This window comes from Petaurus breviceps, unplaced genomic scaffold (assembly GCF_028583685.1).
Source record: "Petaurus breviceps papuanus isolate PSGF00001 unplaced genomic scaffold, PetGlider_PUasm1.0 89984, whole genome shotgun sequence".
NCBI classification, from domain to species: Eukaryota; Metazoa; Chordata; class Mammalia; order Diprotodontia; family Petauridae; genus Petaurus; species Petaurus breviceps.
Genome location: NW_027187151.1, coordinates 155,632 through 173,598, shown reverse-complemented (window position 1 = coordinate 173,598; position 17,967 = coordinate 155,632). Strand labels below are relative to the sequence as shown.

Here is a 17,967-nt window from a genome sequence, read left to right as displayed (position 1 = left end):
TGTAATAGAGGGTTATGGAAAGAAAGATTAAAATTTAGTTGGAAACTAAATAATCTAATCCTAAAGAATGAATGGATTAAAGAACAAATCATAGAAAGAATAATTTCATCAAAGAGAATAACAATGAGACAACATAAAATATATGGGATGTAGCAAACCAGTGTTTAGGGAAAATTTTATATTTCTAAAAACTAACATCACTAACATAAAGAATAGATTAATGAATTGGTCATGTAATTTTTTTAAAAGCTAGGAAAAGAATGAACTAAAAATCCCCAATTAAACAAGGAATTGGAAATCCTGAAAATCAAAAGTTTAAAAAATTGAAATTTAAGGAAACAATTGAACAAAGAAATCAGACTAAGAGCTGGTTTTATAAAAAGAAAAACAAAAAAAGAGATAAACGATTGGTGCATTTGATTTTTAAAAAGAGAAAAAAACAAATCACTAATATCAAAAAAGGAAAAAGGTGAATTCACGGCTATTGAAGAGAAAATGAAAGACACAATTAGGAGCTATCTTGCCCAACTGTGTGGCGATAATTCTGACAATCTAAGTGCAACAGATGAATATTTATAAAAATATTAATTGCCCAGATTAAAAGAAAATAGAATATTTAACTCTATTTTAGAAAAAAAAATGAACAAGTTATCAATTAACTCCCAAATAAAAAATCACTAGGGCAAGATGGATTCACAAGTGAATTCTATCAAATATTGGAAAATAAGTGAAGAAGTAAGCCTGCCACAACTTCCTTTTATATCACATATATGGTATTGATACCTAAAGCAGAAAGAGCCAGAACAGATAAAGAAAACTACAGACCAATTTTCCTAATGAGTATTGATGTAAAAATGTTAAGTAAAATACTAACAAGGAGATTACTGGTATGTGTGTTTATGTGTATACTGAGATATACACATACATATACATATCAACAGGGTCATAATGACCAGGTGATATTTATACCAGGAATGGGATGATTCAATATTAGGAAAACTTTCAGCCTAACTGACCATATCAACAACAAAACAAACAGAAATCATATGATTATTTCAATAGATGAGAAAGTTTTTGATGAAATACAGCACCAATTCCTATTAAAAACACTACAAAGTATAGGATTAAAGGGAGCATTCCTTTAAATAATAAGCAATATATATATATACATATATATACATATATACACACACACACCATCAGCAAGCATTATCTGCAATGGGGATAAGCTAGAAGCCTTTCCAATAAAATCAGAGTGAAGCAAGAATGCCCATTATCACCACTATTATTCAATATAGTAATAGAAATGCTAGCTATTGCGATAAGAGAAGAAAAAGAAATCAAAGAATTTAGAATAGGCAATGAGGAAAAAAAAACTACCACTCTTTAAAGATGATATGAGAGTAAACTTAGAGAACCATAGAGCATCAAGTAAAAAAATTATTTGAAATAATTAACAAATTTAGCAATATTGTAGGATATAAGATAAACCCGCAAAAATCATCAGCATTTCTTTATATGACAAATAAAGACCAGCAACAAGAGGTAGAAGGAGAAATCCCATTTAAAGAATTGTAAACACTATATAATTGTTTTATATTAGTAGTCTACCTGCCAAAATAAACTCTTATATTAGGAGTCTACCTGCCAAAACGAATCCAGGAACTACATGAACACAATTCAAAACACTTTTTACACAAAGTCAGATTTAAACAACTGGAAAAATATCAGATGCTCATGGGTAATCTGAGCCAATATGATAAAAATTACAATTCTGCCTAAACTAATTTACTTATTCAGTGCCATACCAACTAAACTACTAAAAAAAAATTATAGAAGTAGAAAAAAGTGACAACAAAATTCATCTGGAAGAACAAAAGGTCATAAATATCAAAGAAATTAATGAAAAAAAAATACAAAGGAAGGTAGCCTAGCAATACCCAATCTCAAACTATATAATAAAGCAGTAATCATCAAAACTATCTGGTATTGGCTGAGAAATAGTGATGAATCAGTAGAATAGATTAGGTACACAATAAACTGTAGTCAGTGACTGTAGTAACCTACTGTTTGATAAATCCAAACACCTCAGCTTGTGGGGTAAGAACTCACTATTTGACAAAAACTGTTGGGGAAATTGGAAAACAGTAGCGCACAGACTAGGTATAACCCAACATCTTACCATGTATACTAAAATAAGGTCAAAATGAGTCCATGATTTAGACATAAAGGTTGACACCATAAGCAAAATTTGAAGAGCGAGAGTCTACTTGTCAGGGCAATGGGGAAGGAAAGGTCTCATGATAGAGAGCATTACAACATATAAAATAGATAATTTTGATTATATTAGGTTAAAAAGGTTTTGCATAATCAAAATCAATAAAACAAGATTAGAAGAAAAGCAGAAAACTGGGAAACAATCTTTACAGCAAATGTCTCTAGTAAAGGCCTCATTTCTCAAGTATATAGAAAACTGAGTCAAATTTATAAGAATACAAGCAATTCCCCAATTGATAAATGGGCAAAGGATATGAACAGGCAGTTTTCAGATGAAGAAATCAAATCTATTTATAGGAATACAAAGAAGTGGTCTAAATCATCTTTGATTGGAGAAATGAAAATTAAAACAATTCTGAGTTCCCACTTCACAACTATCAGATTGGCTATTATGACAAAAAAAGGAAAATGATAAATGTTGGTGAGGCTAGGCAATACTAGGACACTGATGCACTGCTGGTAGAGTGGTGAACTGATACAACCTTCTGGAGTGCAATGTAGAACCACATATACCCAAAGGGCAACCAAACCGTGCATCCCCTTTGATTCAGCAAAACCACTAGTAGGTCTGTATTCCAAAGAGATCATAAGAAAGGGAAAAGGACCTACATGTGCAAAAATATTTATACCAGTCGTTTTTGTGGTGTCAAAACATTGGAAATTCAGGTGATGCACATCAATTAGGGAATGGCTAAACAAACTGTGGTATATGAATGTAATGGAATACTATTGTGCAATAAGAAATTAACAGGCACATTTAAGAAAACCATAGAAAGGCTTGTACGAACAGATGCAAATTAAAATGAACAGAGAAACAGGAAAACAATGTACACACTGTCAGCAACATTGTGTGATGATCAAGTCTGAATGATTCAGCTCCTCTTAGCAACACAATAATCCAAGTACAAAGGGCTCATGAAGAAAAATGTTATCCATACCCAGGTAAAAAAACTGATGGACTCTGAAAGCAGATCGAAGCATATTTTTTTCACTTGCTTTATTCTTTCTCATGCCCCCCCCTTTTGATCTGTTTCTTCTTTCATAATTGTGACAAATATGGATTTTTTTTTTAAATCATAGTACGTGTATAAACTATATCAAACTGCCTACCATTTTCAGAAGAGGGGAGGGGAAGAAGGGGGCGTGAAAAATTTGGAACTCAAAATCCTGTAAAAATGAATGTTAAAGGGTGGTGGGGGTGGGGGAGGGAGGGAGGGAGCAGATCTGCACACACTGGCACACACGCGGAGTGGGGCGGGGTTGAGCCGCCGCCGCCGCCGCCGCCTTTGCCGCCGCCAGGGTAGAGTCGGGTCGGAAGCTGGAGCGGCATCGCCGGGGTTTGTCTCGCTCTCCCCCTCTGCCCCCGCTCACCGCGCCCCGCTCGCCCCCCGTCTCTGCCCCCTCTTCCCCATTCCCCGCCCCCTTCTTTCCTCACACACGGAGCCCCCCACCCCCACCATGGATCCGGGCAGCGGCAGCGGCAGCGGCAGCAGCGACTCGGCGCCCGACTGCTGGGACCAGGCGGACATGGAAATCCCGGGCTCCGGCGGCGCCCCCCCGGCCGCCGCCGCCGCCGCCGCCCCCTCGGCCGCCGCGGCGGAGGCCCAGAACCTGAGCGCGGCCTTCAGCCGGCGGCTCAACGTCAACGCCAGGCCCTTCGTGCCCAACGTCCACGCCGCGGAGTTCGTGCCGGCCTTCCTGCGGGGCCTGGTTCAGCAGCCGCAGCCGCAGCCGCCCCCAGCCGGCGCCCCCGCCGCCCAGGGAAACGGCACCGGAGCGGGAGGCCCCGCCGGCCCCAGGGCACCTGTGGAACCTTCGCAGAAACAGTCAGTGCTGTATGAAGGTTCAGATTCAGCTGTTAGCGTGGAAGGTGCAGAGCCTGTGGTAGAAAATGGAGAGACAGAAATGTCCCCAGAAGAATCATGGGAGCACAAAGAAGAGCCCAGGGAAGCAGAGCCGGGGGGTGGCTCTTTGGGAGACGGGGGGCCTGCAGAGGAAAGTGTGCCAGAAATGATGATGGAGGAGGAAGAAGAACTGCCAAAACCGAAATCTGTGGTCGCACCCCCAGGTGCACCTAAAAAGGAACATGTCAATATAATATTCATTGGTCATGTGGATGCTGGTAAATCAACTATTGGAGGACAAATAATGTATTTGACTGGGATGGTTGACAAAAGAACCCTTGAAAAATATGAACGAGAAGCTAAAGAAAAAAACAGAGAAACTTGGTACTTGTCGTGGGCCTTAGACACAAATCAGGAAGAACGAGACAAAGGTAAAACTGTAGAAGTGGGCCGTGCCTATTTTGAGACAGAAAAGAAGCACTTCACCATCCTAGACGCTCCCGGGCACAAGAGTTTTGTCCCAAACATGATTGGTGGTGCTTCTCAAGCTGATCTGGCTGTGCTGGTAATCTCTGCCCGGAAAGGAGAGTTTGAAACTGGATTTGAAAAAGGAGGACAGACAAGAGAACATGCCATGTTGGCAAAAACAGCAGGTGTGAAACACTTAATGGTGCTCATTAACAAGATGGATGACCCAACAGTAAACTGGAGCAACGAAAGATATGAAGAATGTAGAGAAAAGTTGGTGCCATTTTTGAAAAAAGTTGGCTTCAATCCCAAAAAGGATATACACTTCATGCCCTGCTCAGGACTGACTGGGGCAAACCTTAAAGAGCCATCTGATTTCTGCCCTTGGTATGTTGGGTTACCATTTATTCCATATCTGGATAATTTGCCAAACTTCAACAGATCAGTTGATGGACCAATCAGGCTGCCAATTGTGGATAAATACAAGGATATGGGGACTGTGGTCCTGGGAAAGCTGGAATCGGGCTCCATTTGTAGAAGTCAGCAGCTTGTGATGATGCCAAACAAGCACAATGTGGAAGTTCTTGGAATCCTTTCTGATGATGTAGAAACTGATTCTGTAGCCCCAGGTGAAAACCTCAAGATTAGACTGAAGGGAATTGAAGAAGAAGAAATTCTTCCAGGATTCATACTTTGTGATGCTAATAATCTTTGTCATTCTGGACGCACATTTGATGCCCAGATAGTGATTATTGAGCACAAATCCATCATCTGCCCAGGATACAATGCGGTGCTGCACATTCATACCTGTATCGAAGAAGTCGAGATAACAGCCTTAATCTGCTTGGTAGACAAAAAATCAGGAGAAAAAAGTAAGACACGACCACGTTTTGTCAAACAAGATCAAGTATGCATTGCCCGTTTGAGGACAGCAGGAACCATCTGCCTTGAGACCTTCAAAGATTTCCCTCAGATGGGTCGCTTTACCTTAAGAGATGAGGGGAAGACCATTGCAATTGGAAAAGTTCTGAAACTGGTTCCAGAGAAGGACTAAGCATTTTTCTTGATGACCCTGCACAATACTGTGAGGAAAATTGATTCTGCAAAAGCCTACTTCACACCGCCTTCTCTTATTTTCTGCCCATCGATAAACTTCTCCCCATATTTTGCAAAGACAAATTTCACAGCAAAAGTCCACATTATGTCAGCTTTCTCATATTGAGAGCTCTGTTATGCCACTGTTGTTGAATTTCCCCCAAAGGTTTTTTTCTCCTTCCAAATTCTGCTTCCTTGGACAGATTCGGCAATAGCTTTGTAAGTGATGTGAACATAACTGTCTACAATAATGAAAATCTAAAAGGAGTTTTTATTTTTAATTTTCCCCTTAAGTATATTTAGACATCTTTTTTTTCCCCAGGCAGATCAGAGTGTGTGTTTGTGTGCACATGTTACAAAGACAACTAACATGTTAATCAGATATTCAATGTGAAATCCTTTCAGTATTTGAATTGCTTTTGAATGATGTTATTTATCTGGATGTGAAACTGTTGCATTAGTTTTTTTTTTAACTTTCCAAGTAACTGAATACATTTTATTACTTGGACTTTTCTAAACTACACCACCCACCCACTGTTTTAAATGAGGCATTTGCAAACAATGTTGAAGGTTGTTTTTAAAGGAAAAAAAATAGTTTTGTTCCTTTTTGGTGGTCAATGTATTCCTAAAACTAAAATAAGTTTGTTCAAATATGACACTGTTTTTGTCAGTTTTATTTTCTGCCAAAATTAATATTTAGGTTTGCTTACTTGATTTCTTAAACACATTGTTTGGAAATGACAACATTCTGTGGTTTTATAGGTAAAACATAATAAAATTCTACCCTTCTGTAAAAATCTAGTAACCAATCAGATCAGTGGAAGTCACAAAAAAGATAACTTGTGAGATCTGGCATGAAGGGCCTCTATTAATATTTGTGGAAGCTGCATTGAGTTTGAAAACTGCATCAGTGAAAAATACCAGTTCACTTTTTGTATTGGTAACTTTGAAGGCTGGATAATCCTTGCTGTTTAAAGCTAAACGTGAACTGAGAAATACAACTACCAAATTTTATGATCATAAGAATATGTACGTGCTGATATTTGGAGTGAGATAAGTATAATCAAGCACATTTTAAATTTGTGATCTAAACAAGTTGAACATGAAAGCTGAGTTTTCTTGAGTCTAAAACTGAAATTAATTTTTTGAGCCATATGTCAGCATTGTAGTTCTTTTTAGGTTGAAGGTTGACAATCTAACATAACTATGACTTAAAAACCAATTTAAGGTGAATGAGAAATGGGAAAGAAACCTTTCAAAGTATAACTAGAAGCCTCTAATTTAATTCTTAGTGTTGCCATTTCTTCAAGAATTGACTTTTTTAGAATGTTATTTTCCCCTAATATAAGATACTATGTAATTGTGTATTTAAATAATAGAGAGCCCTCTCCCTGTAACATCCCTCAGAAATGAAAAAAGCAACAATCAATGAATATTTCCATTAAAAAAATTTAAAACTTAAAACATTTTTAACCATTTCTGTTTCTTTGTAACTGTGGAACCTCTCATTCATTTAAATTAATAAGGCTACATTGTATGGACAGAGCAAAATTATTGTCTTTCAGTTTCATATGATTACACCTGTAGCTACCATAATGCATGAAATTTAAATAAATTGTATTATGTCTACAAAAATGAATGTTAAAAATTTTCTTGACATGTAACTGGAGAAAAAATACTATAAAACACATGAATTTTGTGTAATTTAAATGATCACTTTACCTCCTGAAATCCTTTCTCTTTTCAATTTTCCTGAACTCTTTATCTATAGATGAGAAAGGTAATTTCTCATTTCTGGAATTTGTTTATAATATTTTCCTTTATGTCTAATTCATGTCATTTGGAGCTTATCTTGGTTTATGTTGTGAGATGTTGGTCTGTACCTAATTTCTGCTATACTGCTTTTCAGTGTTCTTAGAATCCTCTGTGAAAAAATAAGTCCCCTTACCCCCAGTAGTTATGGTCTTTGGATTTCTGGAACATTAAACTATGAGATTTATTGACTTCTCAGACTGTGTCCAGATTGCCTCTCCTTTATCACAAACTATAAGACTGAGTGGTCACTTCCTCACATCATTTCAATGCCAGCAGGCAGTTCCTTCCTGTTACTGAGAATCTGATCCAGAATAGTCAGTCAGTGAACATGTGTTGAGCACTTACTATGTGCCAGGCACATTGTTAAGTAAGTGCTGGGAATACCAAGAAAGGTAAGAGTCTGTTCTCTAAAGGAGCTCAGTCCAATGGGAAACATGCAAACAACTATGGACAGAATAAAGTGGAAGTAATACAGAGAGGAAGCACTCAGCTGAGCTCTCCCAAGACTCCACACCAAACAACTTTAAAATAACAACACATCAGATGTTTGGATGGCAAAGCCAACAAAATGTCAGGTTGGGACATTCTTCCAAGCCAAGACAACATGAGATACTGGAAGGACAGATCTGTAACACTGGGGTGCAGGCTGGCCCGGAGCCCATGTGGATGAAATATCAGTGGCCAGACTAGGTGGTGGAGTGAAAAGGAATATCCTTTAGATCAGTTAGTATTGATGTCTTTGATTTATTGTTAGTTCCATTGTAGGATTAAATTCCCTTCTTTAGGAAAAGTTAGCCCTAACAGCTAAGCCAAACTAACAAAGATATTCTCTTAAATCTAAGTTGCCTATAGATTTGGTGAATATATAGATTGATAAACTTTATCATTTAGTAACAGATACTTCAGAGTAAGACATATATAATTGTAGGAATAAAATAATCATAGGATTATAAGAATCTTTTTAAAGGTTAAGTTACCCTTTCTGGCAGCTGGAGAAAGGGAGTTTGACTGTAGTTTAAGTTCTTTGGACTAAGTAGATAAACATCCTTGTTTTTGTTCAGCTAGAAGTTAAGTATGAGTGGAGTAGTGTAATCTTCTAAGGTTGGCTTTCTCTTTGTAGCAACTGGAGGATTGGGAGGGGTAACTGTCTTAGTTCGCCCTTAGTTCAAACTACAGGTGCCTTCAAAGGACTGCTGGGGTAATCTTTCTTTGATAGCTAAATGTGGCTAACAGTTTGAATTTTGGTTAAGAAAGCTTAGCAAGTGGTGGCTAGGTGGCACAGTGAATAGAGCACTGTCCCTGGAGTCAGGAGGACCTGAGTTCAAATCTGGCCTCAGACACTTAACACTTACTAGCCGTGTGACCTTGGGCAAATCACTTAACCCCAATTGCCCCTCCAAAAAAAAAAAAGAAACCTTAGCAAAAAGCAAACCAGTCAAATGACCTGCCTTGTTCAACTGAATTAGTTCAAAACAAGATTCCTAAGCCTGCTGTAATTTTTTTTATTCCTCTCTTCTGTTATGAAAATAAGCTCTGAAATAATTCCTTTTCACTAATTTCTGAGGAATTAGTTGACCTGAGTTAAGGAGTGATTAAGTCTAGGGTTTAGGGCAATAGGGACCCCAAAACCATCAAGGTTCAAAGCAGAGTTTTGACATAATTCACAGACTCAAGCTATCTTCCAGTCAAGTGGCAAAAAGTTTATTATACTGCTAATTATAGTGCTGATTATAAAGCTAATAAAGAGCTCCTTCTTGGAACTTGCAACTTAACAGAAGTGATGCTAAAGCTTATATAGAAAAAGTTCAGTGAATGTTGTGCCAAGTGTGCTAATTAGGGGGTGAACATATGATTTCTATACCTTGTGCACAAGTGTCATTCCTTACTGGCATGACTTGGGGAGTAAGGGGGACACTTCTAAGGGGTCTGTTCATCTGTAACAAGATAGTCTTGGGAGTTGGGGCTTGACATCTAGGTTGTATATGTTAACTGTGGGAGTTAGTAATCAGTACCTGATAGTTCTGCTAGTACAAGATAGTCCTGTTCATACAAGGGAAATTCTACAGAGGTCAGCTTGTTCTTGTAACAGGAAGAAATAGTTTGCCTCAGTGGGCCCACTCATGAGTTATTACCAGAGACAGGGTCTTTGGGCTGGAGAGAGATATGGTCCTAGGGTTAGGGTCTAAGCAGAAGCACCCCAGCACCCCATTGGGAGAATCTGTTGACCATTACTATTCAATTATTATTTATTTAATTGGAAAATTTACATCTCAGACTTCTGGGTCACAGTTCCAGGGCAGAGAAGAGGACTTTCTGGGAATAGGAAGCAGTGACCCTGAGTAGCAGTATCATTTTCAGTCACCAAGGGATCAAGGACCCTGAGGAACAGTATCACTTCTGGCCCCAAGGATGCAGTGACCCTATGGAGAAGTATCCAATGCAGTTCCAAGGGATCCAGGGTTCTTCCTGGGTAAGGACAAGAGAAGAGAACAGGAAAGCAGTGACAAAACCTCACCCCAAATCACATTACCTTGTAATCACCAAAAACTTCTGAATCCCCAGAAAAAAGCTCTAAAAACAATGGTGTGAAAAAACCTGAAGTTTTGGACAATTCCTATGACACACTCCCCTTCCCCCCCACCTCACACATACATACATACACATACACACACTTAGCTGTAGTACAAAGCAAGGGTAGCAATTATGACCTAAGACAAAGTAAAAGTTGAAAAAGACAATTCAGAGACATAAGCAGGTTAACTATGTCTTGCTAAAAAGTAGCATAGACAATAATGTAATATCAGTACTAAACAAATATGTACCAAATGTCAAAGCATCCATCTTTTTAAAGTCAAAGTTAAATGAGTTACAGAAGGAAATAGTCAAACTATACAAATGGGTGACCCTAACTTTCCCTTCTCAGAATTAGACTAATCTATGTATAAAATAAATTTTGTTTGTTTGTTTGTTTTTTGCTTTTTTTGGAGGGCAATTGGAGTTGTGACTTGCCCAAGGTTACATAGCTAGTTTTTGTGTTAAGTGTCTGAGGCCAGATTTGAACTCTGGTCCTCCTGACTCCAGGGCTGGTGCTCTATTCACTGTGCCACCTAGCCGCCCCTAAAATAAATTTTAAAAGAAGTTATGGATATGAAAAGAATATTTTAAAAGTAGATATGATAGAACTCTGGACAAAATGGAATGGAAATAGAAAGGAATATAATTTCCCTCAGCTGCACATGGCACCTTCACAAAAAAATGATGGTATACTAGGGCATAAAACCCCTATAACTAAACAAAGAAAGTCAGAAATGTAAAATGCACTTTTTACAGACCACAATGCAATATAAATTACAGAGCTGTGGAAGCATTGTTTAAAAATTAATTGGAAACTAAGTAATCTAATCCTAAAGAATGAGTGGATCAAAGGACAAATGATTGAATCAATCAATGAATTCATTAAAGAGAATCACAACAAGCGACAACATAATCAAAATTTCTGGGATGTGGCCAAAGCAATACTTAGGGGGGATTTCTATCTCTAAATGCTTACATCAATAAAAACTGAGACAGTGCAGATGAAGGAAATGGAAAAATAAATAATGAAAAATCTCTAATTAAACATCAAAATAGAAATCCCAAAATCAAAGATGAAATTAAGAAAGTATTTTTTAAAAAATCAAATCAATAAATTAAAGTAGGTGTTAGTTTTAGGAAAATACTAATAAATAGATAAACCATTGGTTAATTGATTAAGAACAAAAAAAGGAAAGAAAACCAAATTACCAGTAACAAAAAAGAAAGGGTAAATGCACAATCAACGAACATGAAATTAAAGCTATGTTAGGGAGTTATTTTGATCAATCATATGCTAGAAAAACTAACAATCTACATGAAATAGATGAGTATTTACAAAAATATAAACTGCCCATGTTAACAGAAGACAAAATAGAAGCCTTAAAAAACCCTATATTTAAAAAATAAATGGAACAAGACATGAGTTCCCTAAGAAAAGATCACTAGGACTCAATTTTGAAAGACAATTCTACCAAACATTTTAAAAACATATCATCTCAGTACTCTATAACTATTTAGAAAAACAGGTAAAGGAGTCCTATCAAATTCCTTTTTATGGCACAAATATGGTTTTCTTACCTAAACAAGGGTGTGGGAATATAAGCACCCTAATACATTGTTGGTAGAACTGTGAAATGACACCATTTTGGAATGAAATAGGGAATTATGCAAAGAAAGTAAAATGTCCAAAGCCTTTAAAACAAAGACTCCATTACACACCAAGGAAGCCGTTGATAAAGTCCCTATATACTCCAACATATTTACTTATTTTAAAAATATTCCTACATTAGTCAGAAGAATCAGAACAAAGGACAGAAACCACCAGAAAGAAAAAAAAGAGAGAAAATAGCATGCTTCAATCTGCATTCACACTCCATAATTCTTTCTCTGGATGTGGACAGCATTTTCCACTACGAGTCCTTTGGCATTGTATTAGATCATTGCATTGCTGAGAAGAACTAAGTCTATCAAAGTTGCTCATCGCACAGTGTTATTGTTACTGTGTATAGTGTGCTCCTTCTTCTGCTCACTTTACTCAGCATCAGTTCCTGTAAATCTTTCCATGTTTTTTTTTTTACATCTGCCTGCTCATCATTTCTTATAACACAATAGTATTCTATTACATTCATATACCACAACTTGTTCAGCCATTCCCCAACTGATGGACATCCCCATAATTTCCAATTCTTGGCCACCAAAAAGAGCTGCTGTAAATATTTTTGTACATGCAGTCCTTTTCCCATTTGTATCATGTCTTTGGAATATAGATATAGAAGTGATATTGCTGGGTCGAAGGTTTTGACAGGTTTGCAGCCCTTTGGGCATACTTCCAAATTGCTTTCAGTTCACACCTCAGCCAACAATGCATTAGTGTTCCAATTTTCTTACATCTTCTCCAACATTTATCATTTTCCCTTTTTGTCATATTAGCCAATCTGATAGATGTGAGGTGGTAGCTCAGGGCTGTTTTAATTTGCATTTTTCTACTCAATAGTGATTTAGAACATTTTTTGCCTATGATTATAGATACCTTTAATTTCTTTATCTGAAAACTGTCTGTTCATATCTCTTTGACCATTTATCCATTGGGGATTGACTTGTATTCTTATAAACTTAACTCAGTTCTCTATATATTTTAGAAATGAGGCCTCTATCAGAGACACTGGCTGTAAAATTCTTTCCCAGCTTGCTGCTTCCCTTCTAATCTTGATTGCATTGGCTCAAAAATATTTATAGCATCCCTTTTTCTGACAGTTATGAACTAGAAATAAAGTAGATGCTCATCAATCAGGGAATGGCTAAACAAGGTGTGTAACATGAATGTAATGGAATAATAATATTGTATTGTAAGAAATGATGTGTATGATATGTGCAGAAGTATGGGAAAATCATTGTGAACTGATGCAAAGTGAATTACACAGAGCCAAGAAAACAGTATATATATATATACACCCCATAACTACAACAATTTAAATGGAAATAACAACTCAGCAAAAAATTAAAAGTACCAGTAACAAAATGTTAAAGATCAAGTGAGACTGAAAAAGAAACAAGAGAAGACACCATCAGCCTACCCTGGCTAGAAGGTGAGAGAGGCCCACAGGTGTTACACATTGCACACCTTTTCCCAAATGCATCCATCAATTGTGCTTGCTTTTCTTCTCCTCCCTAAAACAAAAGAAAAATACTACTTCTCACATGGCATGGCTTTCAAGTATGGAGAGAGGGAGGGAAACACAAGATACCCTGTTGATATCAGAAACAGAAAAAATCAATAAAAATTTTACAAAAAAAGTTAAGCATCTCAAGGTTAATTAGTTGGGGGGGAGTAGGAAAGAAGGGGGTTTGGATTAGGGATTATCAGTAGCAGATCTCAAAATATACTACAAGTCAGTGATTATGAAAATAATTGTTGTCGTTTAGACCTGTCTGACTTAAACTGACCCCATTTAAGATTTTCTTGGCAAAGATATTGGATTGGTTTGCAATTTCCTTCTGCAGCTCATTTGACAGATGAGGAACTAAGGGAAACAGGGCTAAGTGACTGGTTCGGGGTCGCACAGTTAGTAAGTGTCTGAGGTCAGATTTGAACTGAGGAAGATGAGTCTTTCTGATTTTAGTCCCAGTGGGACACCTAGTTGGCTGGAAATCATTTGGAACTTTTGAAATATTGAAAGGTTGATCAATTGAAAATATTAGGTATACGATGTACAGAAGCAAACAAATAAAATGAAATAGCGTTTAATAAATCCAAAGAAAGCATGTGGGTGAGGGTGCAGAAAGCAAAGCTATTTTATCACACTATTTAAAAAAAACAAGCAGATGGGGTAAGGTAAAAGTCGTTTCTCAGAAATTTGATAGGACACCAATAACTCACACCATCCTTCTATCAAGTCAAAGTACAAATGGATACATGAATTAGGTGTAAAAGTGGAATCAACAAGAAATTAGAGGAGCAAGGAGGATATTACTTTTCACATTGAGGGACAGGAGAAGAGGTTATGACAAAAACAACAGAGAGGATCACAGAAAATAAAATGGCTAATTCTGCTTATATAAAATTAAAATATTTTTGCACACATATCAAATGCAGTCAAAATGATAAAAGTAACAGTTAAGTGAGGAAAAACCATCTTTGCAATAAAGTTCTCTAAGGACTGTTTCACGTGCAAAATTAGAAGGGACTGATTTCAATTTCCAAGATCAAGAGCCATTCACCAATAGGTTCAAGGATATGAACAGAAGTTTTCAAAGGAAAAAATCCAAGCTATCAATAACCCTAAGACAAGATGCTCCAAATCTCTCGTAATGAAAAAAGTGCACATTAAAATAACTCTTTTTTTTAGTCTATAAATCATAGAGATCTGCAGGTTCAGAGACAGTCCTCTCTTTCTGTTCCACAAAAAGGTACATGGATAGGCCCCTTCTTACCAGCTGCTGGTTGAAACCAGAACAACGAAAAAATAAATATACCATTAAAAGACACCAAACAATAGAGATGATATGGGGGGGGAAGAGTTCCTGAACTGTCTCCTCTTTCCTCAGCCCCAAGACTAGGCCAAAGACGGGAGGAAGAAAGGAAGGACAGAAAAGGCCACCAGAGGAGGGGAGGGAGGGAGTGGCCCCAAAGGCTTCTCCCTGCTGGTCTCCAGCATACCCCCATGACATCTCACGACTCCACAAAATCCCAGCCCTCCCGACAAAGACCAGGGCAGGAGCAACCCTGGAGGAGCAAGCACACACAGGTTCACCCTTGAATACACACACCCATCCATCCACACAACACACCCCCACACAGACATTCTCTCTCACATACCCAAACACACACAGACGGTCCTATATGCACAGAAATAACAGGCATAAACAAAGGTTTTAATACTTTCAAGACCTTACACACATCTTCCTTAGCACTAAGGGAAGTCAGTAGGGGGTGAGGGTCTTCAAGGAATGGTTGCGGGGGAAGGGTTAGAGAAGATAAGGAGAAGAAAGGGAGGGGCTGGGGCAGGAGCAGGAGAGGGGGCACTTACCTTCCTCACAGGCACTTGGGAACTAGCTGGGTCGATCGGTCCGGAAGATGTTAACATCGGGGTAACGGAGGGGAAGAGGTGTGTAGGGGAAAGGAAAGGCAAGTGGATGAGGGGCATGCAGACATTCAGCTACTTGCAGCCCATTCACATCCTCTTCTAGAGACAAAGTTTTACACCTAATAGGGGGGAGGGGGCGGGCATTATGGCGTCACTTCAGGGCGGGACTAGTTTCCTCCCAGAGCAAAATGGGAAGGCAGGAGGCGAGAGGGGGCTCTGTGACATCAGGCCTAGAGCAGTGGGGAGCCCCCCGAGACATTTCTCTCAGTCCTCATCATTCAAACTGGATAAAGGAGGGGGCTGCAGTTTATTCTCCACTTGAAGGTGGGCCCAGCTCTGACCAGGGTCCCAGCATCCTGAGGGCAGGCTTCTGGTACTGGAGATAGGAAGAAGCAGCTGAACTCGGTTTGGGATTGTAGAGGGTCAAAACTGGGAGGGAGAGAACAAAGAGTAGAAGGGTGAGGTTCAGGTAAGGGTGTCCTGGACTTCATAAAAGAGAAAAGCACAGTAACTGCAACAGGTTCTGCAAACCATCAGCCCTTGAATTGGACTTGAAGTCCTCACAACTCCCAGAACAGAGGAGGAAAGGGCCAGTCTGGGGAAGGGGCGGGGCTCAGTCTACTTTCTCCCGGCACTAGGAAACCTGGAGGGATGGGAGGGTCGGGGAGGGGGGCAGACACCCAAGCAGGCACGCGCATCTGACCCGTTGTTTATGTGTGGGTACCCTGTTCTAAATCCTATACAATATAAACCCTCGAGAGCCTAAGCAAGAGGGAGCCACATCCTTCTTTTTGGCTCAGTCTCCTCTACCAAAGGACTTAATTTCTTTCTAAAACTATTTCAGATTTAGGGTTTTATTCTCTCCACCACCAGCTGCCCTGCCCCTAGTGAATTGGCATTGTGGATAGACAATTGGAAATGGAGTCACAAGAAGTAGACTAAAGTTTTGCCTTATTTGTTGTGTGACCAAGGCAACCCACTTAAACTCTCTAAACCTCAATGTTCGTATCTGTAAAATGGGGGTTATGATAATATCTATGGTAAGTAAATTATAGGGTTGAAATGAGACATTTTGCAAAGTGCTTTTCAAACTACCGTGTTTCCCCGATAATAAGACACTGTCTTATTAATTTTTTTGGACAGAAAAACACCAGAGGGCTTATTTTCAGGGGAGGGCTTATTTTAATGAACATTGACAGCAATTTTAATAAACAGGTAAATGTGAACAAAAAAATGTACCAGCAAGCAAATCACTGGGGAAGAACAGGATGACACGCTCACTGCTGCAGCTCTGATTGGATGCAGCTCGGAGCGCGGCGTGCGTTTCAGGAGGGGGAGGGGAAACGGTGCATACAGAGGGTACCGTAATGTAGCGTGTAGCGCAGGGGATTACCTTCACTACAGTAGCAATCTCAATAGGGCTTATTTTCGGGGGAGGGCTTATTTTAGAGGAATCTTACACAGTAAGGGGAGGGCTTATTTTCGGGATAGGTCTTATTATCAGGGAAACACGGTATGAAGCACTAGAGAATTGTTTGTTATTTTTATCATTATTCATCACTGATAGTCTTTTTAATGGAGTTTACATATCATGCTATTGACTCATTTCTGTTTAATATTCTTCAGATCGCTTCACAGAATAACTGTCTTTTGTAACTCGATAAAAGTACTGGGATGTTAGCTCATCTGCTGCAGGGTTCATGGATACATCTTTAGGCCAGTTCTAGGAGGAGACAGGAATGTTAGGAAGACATGTTCCTCAGGCTGTTCCAACACAGTTTTCAGTTCTTTCCCTGGGTCTCTTTATGTTGAAAGCTTTTCATCCATGCATCTGAGAGATTAGTAACACTTAGCATGCTATTAAAACATTGTTCTTAAATTTTTATGGATCAATGTTATGCCTAGGAGATGGAGACAATAATTTTGTTCCATGACAATGTTCCAGTTGCAGTACTGTTTATTTTGAAATTTCCAAGGATATCCTGAGGTCTCCATTTGCAATTATGGACATTTCTCATCTGTTCACTTTTGAAAGATGCTGAGCTTCTGTAGGATAATTGCAGCCCCCAGTTCATGTCTTTATTAGTATTCATCAGGTATGAATATTTCACAACCTGCAGTGCAGTGTTGCTCAGTTTCTACCGTTCCCTTCTATAATGTCTGCTGATTGCTAAATCTGGACTCCTTAAGCACAATCTTTCTGATATTTCTATTGACAATGATCTGAGGTGGGATTGCCAGAAGAAACCCCTTCCATCTCTATCAACAAACTCACATGATGAAGACATGTTCCCTGGTTCTCTGTACACACATGATTGGTTGAATTCATATGGAATGTTACCTGTGGAGTGCATTTGGACTCCACTCTTGGATCTTTGCTATTTTATAGGATTCCCCCAGAGACTGACCACTTTCAGATACACTGGACACATCCAGGGGTGAGTATCTACTTTCTTTTTCCAAACTTACTTTTACTATTGCTAAGTGAAGTGTTACATCTCCTTGTGCAAAAATATTTCTGTCAGGTTTACACTTGTTTAATATATGCTTTGAGAACATCCCTCAATCCTCTCTCTCTTTTTAATGAGGTCCCTGTGTTTCTTTACTAGGAAGACTTTTGTTAGGAGACTTTCCATGTCTGTTCTTGTTGATTTTTGCAGAAACAGTAGAGGGCCCTTTTCTACACTAGGCACTATCTAAAAGATGACTGAAAGGTCATCTTCTGGGAGGGGGCCTGGGCAGCAGAAAATTCTCCCCCTGATGTGGTAGGCAGAGGGTTCTAAGGGATGGGTGGATGACTCTGAACTACA

At 38.7% G+C, this 17,967-nt stretch overlaps 1 protein-coding gene, 1 long non-coding RNA gene and 1 pseudogene across 5 annotated transcripts in view; 2 read left to right on the top strand and 1 right to left on the bottom strand.

Annotated features, from left to right (window-relative positions):
* The window catches only part of LOC138176573 (PDZ and LIM domain protein 4-like), a 148,706-nt gene that overhangs the window by 98,819 nt on the left and 31,920 nt on the right, over positions 1–17,967 (top strand). Inside the window, exon 3 of one of the 2 annotated variants that reach the window (XM_069107355.1) lies at positions 17,547–17,595. The exons of the other annotated variant lie outside the window; for it this stretch is intronic. Within the exon in view, the coding sequence (XP_068963456.1) occupies positions 17,547–17,595 (49 nt within the window). The remainder of the gene's footprint in view (positions 1–17,546; positions 17,596–17,967) is intronic. 2 annotated transcript variants of the gene reach the window in all.
* LOC138176574 (uncharacterized) overlaps positions 1–17,967 on the bottom strand; it is an 80,673-nt gene that overhangs the window by 41,082 nt on the left and 21,624 nt on the right. The window contains exons 3-5 of one of the 3 annotated variants that reach the window (XR_011172345.1): positions 15,101–15,586; positions 13,148–13,241; positions 9,728–9,965 (exon numbers count right to left, since the gene is read on the bottom strand). The exons of 1 other annotated variant lie outside the window; for it this stretch is intronic. This is a non-coding gene — a long non-coding RNA (uncharacterized lncRNA). Of the gene's footprint in view, positions 1–9,727; positions 9,966–13,147; positions 13,242–15,100; positions 15,587–17,967 lie in introns of those variants that run through there. One more of the 3 variants, XR_011172344.1, reaches the window with a different exon arrangement.
* On the top strand, positions 3,736–6,246 carry LOC138176572 (eukaryotic peptide chain release factor GTP-binding subunit ERF3A pseudogene; annotated as a pseudogene).